The sequence below is a fragment of the Megalopta genalis genome, chromosome 4 (genome assembly GCF_051020955.1).
Source record: "Megalopta genalis isolate 19385.01 chromosome 4, iyMegGena1_principal, whole genome shotgun sequence".
Classification (NCBI taxonomy): domain Eukaryota; kingdom Metazoa; phylum Arthropoda; class Insecta; order Hymenoptera; family Halictidae; genus Megalopta; species Megalopta genalis.
The window spans coordinates 29359131-29375007 of NC_135016.1; the positions used below are offsets into that span (position 1 = coordinate 29359131).

The 15877-nt window shown below is 37.8% G+C and overlaps 2 protein-coding genes across 2 annotated transcripts in view; one reads left to right on the forward strand and one right to left on the reverse strand.

The window, feature by feature from the left end:
• The window catches only part of hwt (SH2 domain-containing adapter heavyweight), a 414519-nt gene that overhangs the window by 355465 nt on the left and 43177 nt on the right, over positions 1–15877 (reverse strand). The window lies entirely within an intron of this gene.
• LOC117218400 (chymotrypsin-2) lies at positions 7328–13941 on the forward strand. Its single transcript, XM_033466736.2, has 7 exons — positions 7328–7474; positions 9840–9913; positions 11207–11301; positions 11393–11534; positions 12894–13007; positions 13217–13369; positions 13652–13941. The coding sequence occupies exons 1-7, from the start codon at positions 7426–7428 to the stop codon at positions 13793–13795; spliced, it is 771 nt and encodes a 256-aa protein (XP_033322627.2). The 5' UTR covers positions 7328–7425; the 3' UTR covers positions 13796–13941.

The following is a 15877-nucleotide window of genomic DNA, read 5'->3' on the forward strand; positions in this document are numbered from 1 at the left end:
TAATGTATCCGGGTTTTTTCGAAGGTTTTTTAACGGAACTAATATTAAATTTACTAACACAAAAAAGGAGATTTACGTTATCACAACTTGGCATCGAATAATAAACAGATTCTGAAATTTGAGAGTATTGCACTCCAAACTAAGTGTTCGAAAATGAATTTTCTTTTGCTACACCATTATCAATGTTCATAATTGATAACACATTCGGACAATATTGGAATTGTTTCGAATAAATACTTATCTAAGATAACTATTGGAACGAATATTTATCAGTCGAATATGAACAACGATTGTACAGCAATTATTCTATTCATTTATTCGTATAATTCTTTACTTTATTATCATATTATTTTATGCAAATAAAAATTCATTCGAATAAGATTTCATTCGATAATTTAGCTCAAAAAATTTAGCTCGATTCCGGGGCTGATAACGCGATGAATTAAATTCGTATTATTTTCAGAAACGAATGAAGTATATTTGAGCATCGAGCGATCGTTGACGGAAGGACATCGGACGATAGATTCGTCGTGAAACAGGAAAGGCTTCTGTCGCTATGAAATAAACTCCAGTCGCTTCTCTGGAATCCTATTCGATCGCGTTAGACCGTCGGGCGATCGTGACAATCAAATCGAAAGAACAGAGAAAAATCCAGCAGTGTCCGATACGGGTTATTGATCCGTAAATGGCCCGAGTGAAGCGCTCGTAAATCGCGGTTTCGACCTTAATAACGCAAAGAAGATTACTTTCGATATGTCCGACGAGTCGTCTATACGTATACACCACATAACCGGCTGAACTCCCGATAAAAGACTTTCGATGATTTTCGTGGTGTTATTCGTGAACCGCTACTAAATTTTTCCGAGCTTGCTCGGTCGTTATTTCGAGCTCGATTGAAACGGGGAACGGTCGCCGTGGTCTCCGCGTGTCTTGTTCCATCTGGCTAAACAAAGAATATTATTGCAGTTTAATCAAATCGAACGAGTGCTGACTTTTTACCTATTATCGTCGCCAATGTTGGTCAGTGATTGTTTTAATCCCGTCAACGAAGATTCGAAATTAATACTTTGAAAGCGAAAATCGTCGTAGCGCATTTATCCAGCTCCTAAAATCGTGCGAGTGCTAATACGAGTGCTTTAATCGATCGATTAATAAAAGACCGGCGTATGCATGTTTTTCTTTCGGTATTCGAGACGTGCATGGTTAAATTGTGAAAATGTCATCGATACTTTTCAGTACATTTTCAGAATTAAATCACGCGCGTCTCGAATACTGAAAGAAGATTATGTATTCACCAATTTTTGATTAATTAATCTATCGAAGCTACTCGTACACAATTTTAGGCGCAAGATAATGCACTTCGACGACTCTGGCTCTCAAAGTATTAAATTAGAATGTTCGCACCACGGTACAGTAGATAAGATTAGATTAAATTTATTTTTGTTAAGATATTTAAAGTTGTGCATTTGTCCGTGATACAGTACTGAAAAACATTGATAACAAGTTTTAATCGATCCGTGAAAGATGTATGTGCTGTGCTATGGAGTTTCACCTAAATGGAGAGCGGTGCCGTAATTGACCTAACCTCGTGGGGCCTCACTAATTTACGGCCTTCTATTACGGGGAAATCCCCCGCATTGCACCTCAATTAACGCGCTGTACAAGACGTTATCGCGTTTGTTTTAAAACCATGTATATCCTGGAATTTCTCTGAATTTCTTCTAAAGGATAAGAATATATATATTTCTGAAGGTAAGCGCAAGACTTTAAACAATTGGAAAGCACACATTTGACTAGCTACTTTTCGGAACGCGTCGCCTAACGATCAATTAATGCTTCAAATATTGGATTGGCAACTAAGTAATTGCCGATTTCAGTTATACATGTCTCTCACTCCCATTTTTATGATATCCGTAAATGTTATATTATAAAATTATTATTATTATTATTATTATTATGTTATTTTTTATTATCCGTGAATGTTAGCAACTGGACAAATTGAATGCAGCGGTCAAGGAAAAGCGACCAGAATTGGTCAATCGTAAAGGTGCCATTTTCCAGCAGGACAATGCTAGGCCGCACACGTCTTTGTCCACTCGGCAAAAATTGATGGATATTGCTTGGGAATTGATGTTACACCCACCATATAGCCCTGATCTCGCGCCATCGGATTACCACTTATTTCGATCCCTGGACAACTCCCTTCGTGGTAAAACTTTTAATGATGATGACGCTGTAAAATCTCATTTAACTCAGTTTTTGGCCGAGAAGGATCAGACTTTCTACGAGCGTGGAATTTTCAAGTTGCCAGAGAGATGGCAAAAGGTCATCGAACAAAATGCAAAATACATTACAGATTAAACTTCATTCCAAGTAAAAAAAATTTTTTATTTCATTGAACAAATCGGCAATTACTTAGTTGCCAACCCAATACAATGCGATTACATCACCTTCTAATTTAATTCAATGGCGATCTGAATTACGAATTACAATATAATTGAATTAAATTGTAATTATGATTCCTCAAATAATTCATTCATAACAACGACACTTTTCGATTTCCTCGGCTGCTTTCCGTGAATCCCGAATGTAAACGGACAGATCACGCGATCAATTCGAATGCAATTATAAGACCACCGACGACGAATTTAGGAAGCACGATGTGGCCGGTTGAAAAAGGATAGGAGGTCAGGTGTGGTGCTGTAAGGATCAATACGCCATCCTCTCTCCAAAGAGAGAGAGAAAGAGAGAGGCTCACGTGTTGCTCCCGTTTCCGGTGTTACCCGGCGAACCGAGAAGGATCAATGTGTGCTCCTTTCCGCGATCGTTTTCTGATCTCCACACCAAGCCCGTTTATGCAGATCACCGTGTCCGCTGCGCGAAACCTGATGCTTAACGAATTATTACGATGGTTCGGCACTTCGTCCGGCACGCTAACCTATTCTGTTCAAACACGCGTACTCTTATTACAACGGATCGTTTTCTCGGTTTCATGGGAACGAACGATCATCTTTTTGGACAGATACATAGCCAGCGCATTCGAATGAATTCTAATTCATATAAAATCTTACTCGAATGAATTCTTATTCGAATGAATTCATATTCGAATAAAATCTTATTTGAATGCATTCTTATTCGAATGGATTTGTATTCGAATAAAATCTTATTCGGATACGAACCAGAATCAAATCGAACCGAGAAAAAAGCTAACGCTAACCTATTCCGTTCAAACACACATACTCTTATTACAATAAATCGTTTTCTCGGTTTCATGGGAACGAACGATCATCTTTTTGGACAGATACATTCGAATGTGAATTCTAATTCATATAAAATCTTACTCGAATGAATTCTTATTCGAATGAATTCATATTCGAATAAAATCATATTTGAATGCATTCGTATTCGAATGGATTTGTATTCGAATGAAATTTTAGTCGGATACGAACCAGAATCAAATCGAACCGAGAAAAAAGCTAACGCTAACCTATTCCGTTCAAACACTCGTACTCTTATTACAATAAATCGTTTTCTCGGTTTCATGGGAACGAACGATCATCTTTTTGGACAGATGCATAGCCAGCGCATTCGAATGAATTCTAATTCACATAAAATCTTACTCGAATGAATTCTTATTCGAATAAAATCATATTTGAATGCATTCGTATTCGAATGGATTTGTATTCGAATGAAATCTTAGTCGGATACGAATCAGAATCAAATCGAACCGAGAAAAAGGCTCGCAAACGAGACGATGAGAAATGGCTCGCGGTTCTTGAACCGTGTTTCGAAGTTAGGCGACCAGGTTGCACTGTCGAGGCCAGGGTCGCCGAGTTCACAGGTAATCAGAGCGGTCTGTGTCACGCGAGTCCGCATTACGCGATATCCCGCCAGGTGTATCATGTTAAGAGGAGAAACACCGACGAATTTCCCGAGCACCCTTTAAGGAGAGAGAGCCGCCCCTCCCGGCGCGGCGGAACGACATTTCGCTCTCGCTTCAGTTCTCCGAGGAAAATCCAGGCCTCCCGCAAAGGGAAGAAAACCGCGCACTCGAATAATTCACGCGAACACTCCACTCGAAAGTCCTCGTTTTTCCTCGGACAACCTTTGAATCGTTCTGTCCGCCCGCGCTTTTGTAGAAGTCGATACTTTAAGAGCCGCGGATACTACAGATAGCTAGTTCAAAGGTCAGAAGCGAAAAGAGCGTGGAGGAAAAAAGGAGAAAAGGAGGATCGTCGGACCCGAAAAAAAAGGATTGAACCCACGTTGAAGCGCAATTGTACGTTTAACAAGGCGTGGGCGATCGGTTGAAAAGACGGGCTGCGGAGCTCGCGATTTCAGTTAATTATTTTCCGCGCGATATCAGAACGAACGATTACGAAATTTCCGATTGGCCGAATCCTTTTTTAATCGCGACGCGGATCTGATTTCGATAACGGCCGTCTCCGTTTCCCTTGGTTCTGCCTGATCGATCGCAGAGTTCCCATTAATCGGGGTTTTAATTAAACAAACGGTGACGCGCGAGCGAGAACAATGAATCGAGTTATTTATTCTCGAGATCTTTGCGCCTGTTGCTTGTTAGCAATGGCTAGACTGCGAATGTTTGTGCACAAAAAATATGCAAAATGCATATGAAATTTATGAACGAAATATATGGAAAATGCATGTGACATTTGTGCACGAAAAATCTGCAGAATGCACGTGACATGTATGCACGAAAAATATGCAAAATGTACACGAGACATACGCACGAAAATATGTAAATATGCACGGAAATATGCAAATGTGTAAATATGCACGAAAATATGTAAATATATAAATACTCCGAACCTTCTAAATTAATTTAACGAGATAGATAATTCGGATAAGCACGATGTATGCATACGTAGAGAACAAATAACATGTGCAATATATTTCTGCATATGTTTTTACACATAAACAAAATATGTAAAAAATATGTGAAAAAAATATGTAAAATAACAAATGTATTTTTGGGATCACCTGATCGTGACATAAATATATTTTTTCTTGGTCCCGTCGGCCTATCTATTATATTTTGTTTTAAAACGAGCATTTGCATAAAACAGAGATGTTACAAAAAGACGCTTATCGCTGATCCAAAGCGAACAACGAAGCCAACGTGGACAATCGGTCGCAGCCTTTATTTATTTTATGAATGCTAGAATATGTGACAACGATAAGCTATGAATGAGCGTTGTGTCGTAACACACCGACACGCCACTGTTATCAATGTTTCCCGCGTTATCAGTACCACATTGTATTCATCTAGAATCTAGACTACTGAATTGCGCAGCGGAGACCACTCGAGAGATCGTATATCAGCACACGTTCTGCATCGGCGTTCAATTATGGCCCACTCGAAGAATTTCTCCTTCGTTACCAACGCTGTCGGATGGTCATTAAGAAAATCGAAGCGTCCGACGAATCTGGTTTCGCGATAACGAAATCAATCGAACATGCTTCACGAAATGAATTGCTCTCATTGAACAGAAGATACGATCGTTGACGTCATGTTGTGTTAACGAACACAATTCTACGGCCGTTGGAACAATGAGAAGCAATGTCGGCGGAACGAAATTAACTCGCGGAAGACTTGGCACATTAATCACGATTCCTTGTTTTGTAAATGATCGAAGAAGAAGGAATTGTTCGAGAAACCATATCATGTAAATATACACGGTGTCCCAAAATTATGTTACTTGCGGGATTCCTGAGATAATTTGAAATAACTTTTTCCTTAGTGAAAATGCTATCCGCGGCTTTGTTTACGAGTTGTTAAGGAAAAACAGTAACCAATGAGAGGCGAGATCATCAAGCGCGAGACGGCCGAGCCAATGAACAGAACTGGGCTTCGACTGTGCCGATTGGCCGCCACGCGGCAGCCGAGCTCGCCTCCCATTGGTCACTGTTTTTCGTTAATAACTCGTAAACAAAGCCGCGGATTGCATTTGCGCTAAGGAAAATGTTACTCCAAATGACCTCAGGAACCCCTCATTTCCCGGAAGTAACATAATTTTGTGACGGGTTTAGGTTAGATTAGGTTATTTTAATTATAGTTTTCAAGTCGCATAAATTGCATGGTTATATTAGCGACGAGAACGCATATGATTACAGCATGATTTTCTGGATTTCGGATTTTTCAACAAATTCGTATCGTAATTTCTTGTATTTTATTTTTCTCATCGGGAATCACCCCGTAAAGTACAATTTCTGTCTTCAATTGTTATTAGAAGCAGCGTTACAGAATCGTATCGATTGCTCGAGCCTGAAGCTCGGAATATCCGATAAATTGTCGAGTCAGCGTGATAAATGATTTTTTGATGCAATCGCGATAATTATTTGAAGCGGTTTTATTATGGTGTCAGCATTTACTTATCGAGTATCTGTCAAATACGATTAGGATCGTATGAGACAGAAAATTCGTGATCACTGGATAATGGAAGTAATCTTTTCAAAATACGTTTCGAAAGCTGGAAACGAAACCGGTTAATGTTTACGGTAACAAGACTGCGAACACGACACTGCAGTTTCGTATCTTCGAACGATTATTAAATTAATATCTCGCTAGCTGGAAATCTACTAATGAGTCTACGATAACAGTGCGGTATCGGAAAAAACTTTAATACCTAGACAAGACTAAACCCGAGGAATTGAATAAGGTCTCGCCGGAGATAATCGCAAAAGAAAGTTTCATTAGATCGCGATAACTTGTGTGATAACTTTCTTACATAAAGATTAACACTATTGCGACGTTGGAGAATCGATTGAGAAAACGAAAGGGTTAGCTACTAATTTAATAATTTAGGTTGTCCATAAATGCTTGTCAACGATCAGAGTTGGCCAGTGTAATTGATTATTTTGTGATTACGTTTTTAATGGATTAAGAAAGGTGATTATATAGCAATCATTGGTCGATTAATCGATACCAGAATAAATTAGTAATCACGATTACATTTGGTAATCTGTACTAATTAATCGATAATCTGCGATCAAAACTAATCTGCTCGCAATATCCGAGTGATTCTGAAAAATTGTCTGAAATCGTTCATCAGTCTGGGGAAACACGCTAATCAAAAAATTCGATGTGCCCGTACCAAAACAAAGAGAGAAAAAAAAGCGGTTTGTCAGCTTCGAGTGTTCTGTGTAAACACTGTCAAACAGAAACAGAGTATCCGGTTGTGTCGTGCGCAGATATCAGGCCAACGTGTTATCGGAGGCAATTAATCATAGTAATCCCAATCGATCGCGAAATCCACGTATTGATTCGACACGGATTGCAGATCTATCTAATCTTGATCGGGGCTCAGGAACCACTTGAGATTTTCAAAGAACGAATTAGGGTATATAAAATAACGACGCGCTCGGCATTATCATCACAGTTGCTAGTTTGATACAAACGGAAACATGATTCTTCCAACATTGTCAATACTGGCTCTTGTGGCGGCGGCCAATGGTAAGTAAACACGATCGTCTATCCTATGTTTCATTGTTAGAGCTTCGTCGGTACAATCTACGATCAAATCAAATGTTGGCTCGATGTAATTTTACATTCGAACAAAATTTACTTTTGATATCGATCGATACTCTGATATCGATTACCGATTCGATTGTTGGAGGAGAAGCGACGACAATTACACTGAGAATGAGATTACGAATAAAACAAATAAGTAAAAACGTAAAAATAAAATGTATCGTCTTCGCTTCTGTCTGTTTCAACATACAAGTTTCGCATATTTTTTTATAGATGTTGAAATTTTAGCCTCGAACAAAAATTAATCTATAGTTTACTTAGTACTAAGATACTAAGATATCGGTTTACATTGTCGTCGGTTCCGTCAGCGGGCAACGACGGTGATGTAAACTGTATATAATAGATACCGCGATACATCGTCACCGGTACCATTAGATACACATCGTGCCCTGACTGTTTGGGGATCCCAGCGTCACGTATACAGTGTGAAACGCGACAAATAAACGTCTCTGATTGGTGGATAAGACGAACCCAAGAAGGGTATAAAAGAAGCGTTTTTTTCTTACCGGACTCTCAGTAGAGTTTGGTCGCTCGATCGTTTTCGCCCATATACCTTCTCTTAACCCTAGAAAGATAACCATATGACAACGTACGTAAAAGATAACCATACGCTTCAGAGGCGCATGCTTTTCTAAGGCGTCAATTTTATACTAACAATGGATATTTATTTAAGTTAATCTAGTCATTTTAAAGGTTTGGCATTATTGTAAAAATAAAATGCATTTATATTATATTTTTTTATATTTTAACCCTTAAATGCATGAATTAATGAATTTTATTTAAAAAATAGGGTTATAATTTTTCAAATGAGTGGAAATCGGGAAAAATATTAAAAAAAATTATAAGTCATATCTTATAGGGTTTTTATTGAAAAATATTAATGATTCATTTTTAGTACACTATGCAAAATAGACATAAAAATTCTTTAGTTAGTATGACATATCTATAACAAAATTATAAACCACATGCATACCACACCAAAACAAAACCAACAAACCAATAAAGGAAGCATAGTACTAAATACATGTCGTAATTATTACCATTAGTGCATGTTGTCCCATTTTTGCATCAACACGAAATAAGCCCTCCATACACACGATAGTTACGGAATATAGACAAAAGTACTAGCAAATTAATAAATAAGAGCCTTACCTTTAGAAAATATTGTTTGTTTAACGAATACACCAAAATATTTCTAAATAATCCACTTCCAAAAGTACGTAAATGAACCCGCTATAAAAAATGCGCGCCAATTGGTATAACGTCAGAAAGATACAAATATTGAAGTCAAATGTCATTATTTTAGTTAATTTTTGATAAGTCAATGGACAAAGGAATCACTGCCATTCAGCCAAATGTATCGATATCAAAACTGTTGTCGGGTATCCGCGCAAAAAGTTATTGATTCATTTTTGGGACTCTATGCATTTAAGGGTTAAGTAATTTTAAACTTAAATCACTAGACCTCTATGAAAAATTAACAAAAATCAACAGTCTTCGCAGGCGCCTCTGCGACGTAGGTTATCTTTCTCGGGTTAATAAAGGAATAAAATAAAGTCTTTGTAAGAAAAGAATTAGAATCATATTCATTTTCATTCCATAATCCCAACAATAGAGTTGCAGAAATCATAAAAATTCTTTCGAAGTAAATAATAGAATAAATTTGTTAATCTACCTATACGTTACAATGGAAATCAAGACTAAACTTAACGAGAAATTGTTTCACCGATTTAGTCTCAATGTTGCCGAAATCGTAAAGATTCTTTCACAGAAAATAATAGAATAAATTTGTTAAACTAACTATTGGTTACAATAAAAATTATTTAGAGCCCGTTAGAGGTTTGCCATTAACGGAAGAAAAAAGAGTGACATACCCTTGATGTCCGCTATTCTTTATCTCAATTTCACCGTTATTATTATAAATCGTATTGCAACTGTTGGAACTCGAACAGTTCGATCGAATAAGATTAAAAGAAGCGACAATGGAAATTAATCAGTCGAAGTCCAATCACGGTGTTCCGGGAGAGACCGAAAACACGATTTCGTCCGAATCGAATTCGATGTTATTAAACAAGAATAATCTGATCAAATGTACGGCCCGCGTGTGCATTTCCTGTTATGCCCGGCGGAGTGTTTGATTCACAAGCAACCTCCGCGGATATTGATTAGATAAGCGTCGCGTGAAATGACATTAATAAGTAGAGTAATCAGCGCTCGATGCTTAATGAGCTGCGGCTCATTCACAGCCGGCAGCTGCTAATTATCGTGTACCTTATTGTTTGCGCAGCCGCGATACTACCGTGGTTCGATCCAAGGATCGTGAACGGCGAGGACGCGAGGGAAGGCGAAATTCCGTATCAGGTGAGCACCGGCATTTCCTTGTTATAATACACCGTTGTCCGATAAGATAGAAGCGCCGAACGAGAGTTCCACACGGTGTAACGAGAATTCGGGAATGTAGCGTGCGCGGAAATAGAATCAGCCGCGTCTGTGTTCTACGGCCGCCATCTTTAATCTGTCCTTCGTTCCTCTCGGAAAATGTGGTATATAGTGGAGACCCTGCGCGACAGAATTTCTCATCAAGAGAAAAATAGAGTTATCGTGCCACTAAAGAAATCTAATGCAAGAATATCGCGCATAAAAGAATGCAATATGCGACTAGATCCTGTCCTGCAACCGCCACCTCGAGTCCGTCTTCCATTCCTCTGTCTCGCAATATGTAATACATAATGCAAATCTTGCGCCAAAGTTTTTCATTAGAAGAAAAATACAATTGTTTTACCGGTAAAGGAATCTAATGCAAGAATATCGCGCATAAAAGAATGCAATATGCGACTAGATCCTGTCCTGCAACCGCCAGCTCGAGTCCGTCTTCCATTCCTCTGTCTCGCAATATGTAATACATAATGCAAATCTTGCGCCAGAGTTTTTCATTAGAAGAAAAATACAATTGTTTTACCGGTAAAGGAATCTAATGCAAGAACATCGTGCATAAAAGAATGCAATATGCGACTAGATCCTGTCCTGCAACCGCCATCTCGAGTCCGTCTTCCATTCCTCTGTCTCGCAATATGTAATACATAATGCAAATCTTGCGCCAGAGTTTTTCGTTAGAAGAAAAATACAATTATTTTACCGGTAAAGGAATCTAATGCAAGAACATGTAATATGTAGATTACGGATTTTATGCATTCATGGGCAACACGAGCGGGTGTTCCTGTGAATCCTGTCGAGTCTAGGAAATATTGTAAAAATCCTCTCGTATTTGCTTCGATATGTATATTGGGATTATTAAATAGACAAATATATTCGACGTAGAAACACTTTATTTCGCATAAATATCCGCAATACGTGACCGCGGCCGTCATCTTTGACGCGTCTTTCGTTCGCAAAGTCTGAGACTCGTGCCTGAGCTCGTGCCTTCGGGTTCGCGCGAACAGAAAAATTGTGAAAAAATTCAGAATATAGCACGATAGGCGGATAACGAATAGTTCCGTTTTTACGCTATTGAAGCAGTATTTCAATAACAAAAGAATTCTCCCACGCGACAAGGAAATCCAATATCACGGTTCCCGAGACTCCAGATTCCTGTCCCATCGGGTTTAATGAAATTATGCGAAACTATGTAATAAAAATGGCTTCCGTTGTTCCCAGGTATCCCTCCAAAAGGTGGTTAGCTCGTTCCACTTCTGCGGCGGATCAGTTCTCAACAATCATTACGTTATCACCGCGTCTCACTGCGTCGATGGGTAAATATATGTCGCTCGATCAAAGATCTCGCCGCCGCCGTAAAACGGGAACGGGTTCAACTGATCTCCCTGCAACTGTTTCCTTGCACAGAACTCAACCGGAGGCTATCAAAGTTGTTGCCGGAACGATCAATCTGTCGAAGCCGAACGTGGAGCGCAACGTTGTCAAGATCATCATGCACGAGAAGTACAACTCCAAAGACTCGTGGAAGAACGACATCGCTCTGCTCAAGGTAATTGAATATATGAGCCGTTTCTTTTGAAAGTGGCATAAGTCACTTTGTTTTTAAGTCGATATTTTTAAGGGTTTGCGTTTTAACACGTTTAAAGACATGGATGCTAACTTTCGCGAAGATTTACTTGCATTTGTTATCTTAGGATACTGATATTTTTCTCAGTATAAATAATTTCGTATAAACATTAAAAAATCACCACTTTTCATTACGGTAAAGTGACTTATGCCACTTTCAAAATAAACGGCTCATATGGCGGATACCTCTGACGCTCGTCAACTAATTTATTCGTCACCGATTTGTATAAAGCTAAAGCTGTTACGAAGCAATATCTCCGTTATCGTTAACACGTTGAATGCCACGCCGGTTTTACAGAAATTGTCCGTGGCGCCACGATGAATTTTCTTTTATGCGGTACATATAATGTTGAAATATTATCTGCAATAGATAAGTTACAGTGTATAACCATGTTTGACATGTCAATTGCGACAGGGGTCACTGTTCGAATCGACGATGGTAATAATACAAAATTTTAGATATTGATATTTGTTTGAAATTATTATATATATTTCTATCAATTGGGCGCGCCAATCACCGGTGGCCCCTATGGCGTCACCGCCGAATTAAGTGCCGGTTACCGGTGACCCCCGTGGCATTCAACGTGTTAACGATGATCAAACGTGCTAGTGGAACAGATCGTATGGTTCGTAGGGACACGTATCCCGGTGGAAATAGTTTCTTTCTTAAAGGTCACGTTTTTAGAGATTTCAATGTCACTAGTGTTTTTTTTTTTTAATGGGACTACATATTTCTATCATTATATCATGATAGCCAAGGTCGAAACGAATCTAGGTGACCTGCAATACCATGACCGTCGAGTGACCTTGACTACGAATAAATTAAATTTGAAACATTTGGAAATGAACGCGAATGCTGAAATAACTACAACAGTGAGATCAACAATGAAAAATTTATTGCAATGAATGTTCAAAATTATTTCCATTCATTTTGCTAGAATTTGGTAGACTTTGTTCAGGAGATTGCGTGGTCGAGCGTGATTGGACATATTGAAAATATGTTATTACATATTATAATAAATATATTATAATATATATTATAATATAATATATATTATATTATAATAAATATATTATAATATGTAATAACATATTTTATAACATAACATATTATTATAATATAATAATATTATAATAATAATTATGTATAATATAATATATTATTAACATATTATAATATGTTATTATGTATAATCATCAGCTGTGAATTTTTCAGATTAAATAGACGAGCTTGTAAACTGTATTTATGTAATCGTTCATATTTCCGTTGTCACTGTTGCAGGTCGAGAAACCGTTCGAAAAGTCGAAGCTGATCGCCTTCGTGCCTCTTCCGTCCGCAAACGACGTCGTCGACCCTAACGAAGTGGCCACAGTTTCCGGATGGGGTAGACTCAGGGTAAATAATACAATCTTTCCCGATCCGTTGGTTCTCGACAAAGAATATCGTCTCGTTGAAGCTTCTCGTATTTATCATGAGATTATAGCGCGTATATTCGTTAGCATTTACTATGACAAACGCGTTCCTAGAATTCTAGACTAGTTCCGAAATCTGGCTTTTGTATCGCTGTTTGCGTTACTTATTGAGAACGTTTCCCGTAATTGCAGCAAGGCGGGCCTACGACCATTTACCTGCAGCGTGTCAACATTCTGATTGCCAGCCAAGAGTACTGCAAGCTCATGTACTGCAAGCAGGGCTACAACGTCTACAACTCACACATTTGTGCGTACGATCCAAATGTCCAGAAGGGATCCTGCAACGTGAGTTCTCTTCAGATCTTTCTCTCGCGAGCGCACGAAATTTGCAGTCTGTTTATTCGCGTCGCCGGTGAACCTGTAGATTATTCTCTGGCACATTGAAAATTTAGAATGTAATTGTTGATAATGGTTCAAGCTGGCGTTTCTAACACGAGAAAATTTAGAACGTGATCGTTAATTTTTCAAGCCGATACTTCTGACAAGGGAAAGTACAAAATGTAATTGTTAATTTGATCAGTTGACGTTCAATCCGCTACTTTAAAATGAAATTGTTTATTGTTTCAGGGTGACTCTGGCGGCCCATTGACTGTGAAAGGAAAACTCGTGGGACTAGTTTCGTGGGCTATGGGATGCGCTTTGACCGACTACCCCACCGTTTACACCCGCGTAGCCTCGCATCTTGATTGGATCAAGAAGAATGCTGTCTAAATCGAAGGATCAAACTTGAGGACGAACAGACAACATGGAACATACTAAACGAATCTTGTTATATCAATGATCAATTTTGATAACAGTATTGTTAATTTAAAATGTAAATATTCGTCGCGTATATTAATAAATCATTTTCTTCGTTACGAGCTGTATTCTCCCAGAATTTTCTACCACAAGATGTCATAGCGTGGATAAAAAAAAATGATTTATTTATGGAAACTTAAGAAATTAAATTAGTGAAAACTAAGTTCGTGGAAAAGTGATTGACTTGACCAAACAGTGTCGACTTTTGGTAGTCGACAAAAATTGTTATATAGATAGTAATTCATGTCTTACTAGTTTTTTTTAATTTGTATTGCTACGAGAATTCAAGTTTGTTTGTTATGATTAATAAAATTCTTTACGAAGTGTAATTTCTAAAGACTGAGGACTAAAGAATTTCTACGAAAATGTAATCTCTGAAGATATGTCATGACGGAAACGTAAAATATTACTGTTTAGTTTAATTGTCTTTAAAGTTTTTAAAACAATTTGGAAAGAAAACATGAAAGGAAAATAATGTACAGAAATGAAAGATATTTTTCTTGAGGGAAATATAAAGAAGATATCAGTCTGATGGGAGCTTATATATATCTACGTTTCTTAACAAATTGATTTTCGTTGATTGATTACAATTTTTAACACGATTTTTCCAAGCATACTCAGTCACATGGTTAATAAATTGATGTTGTGAGAAAACTACCATGGTCAAAATTTGGAACAATCGTTACAATGATATTACCATGATATGTACAAAAATATCCAAATATCCAAAATATATATGCCCAAAAATATTAGGACACACCCGCTGATTTAGAATAAATCGTAATTTCTCATTCAGTTTAGACAATGTTTTATGTTTAATATTAAGTTCAAGGCATCGTATTGTCTAAAGTACATATTAAGATGGAAGTGTTTATCACTTATGCAAATAGTTTACCCATTTATTGAATTTTGTTCAATGAAACCCTATGCTAAGTTCATTTCCGAAATTTTTCCAAAATATGTGGAACATACTACAACATGGATGAAACTAAATATATATATATATATATATATATTACCACAATTATTTTAACAGCCGAAAATGAGGGGTAGCTGAGGTTATTTGAAGTAACTTTTTCCTTTGCGAAAATGTAATCTGCGGCTTTACGAGTTACACTGTCCGACAAAATCAAACTTTTTTCCTGGGTTCCTATAGCCACTATGAAATTCTTGTAAAACTTCGCTCCCTGAACAAGAATCCGAAAACCGAATTGCTCCATCACCCTCAGTTTTTTAAATAAACGAACTTTTGTAAAAATCCAAAATTTTCGACAAAAATGAGCTATTGCATGAAAAATAAAAGCGTTAGAAAGTTCTAATTGGTGTTAAAAGATAGAGGAGAGTTTCCCGAATATAGTGGCATGCAATTTATTAATTGTTTTTGGTCCTAAATAGCAATGAATTGATGTCAAAGTTTAAAAAAGTGTCGACGTGCGCAGTTTCTCCGCAATATTTTTGTATTTTTACGAAAAGTTCTTTGTTCAGCACGAAAACTCTACCCAGGATCAGATTCTGTAGACATTTCTGAAGAAGAAACAACCTGATAGAAGTGTCAGAACGATGTACATTTTGAGTAGGTCGAGAAAATGTTCGTCGGCAACATGTACACGATATTTTGCCGCCATGTCCTTCGCTGCTCGCTTCTCTCTATCCGACAGGGCCGAGGCTATGGGTAATCAACACCGATGGAGGGATCCAATGGGGCACCCACTTAGCGTATTGTCTCAAGGTTATCTCAAGGTTATCTCAAGGTTATCACAAGGTTGTCTCAAGGTTGTCTCAAGGTAGTCTCAAGGTTATCTCAAGATTGTCTCAAGGTTATCTCAAGGTCATCTCAAGGTTATGTCAAGGTCATGTCAAGGTCATGTCAAGGTCATGTCAAGGTCATGTCAAGGTTATCTCAAGGTTATGTCAAGGTTATCTCAAGGTGTTGTCAAGGTTATGTCAAAGTTATGTCAAGGTCATGTCAAGGTCAACATATATTAAGGTTATGTC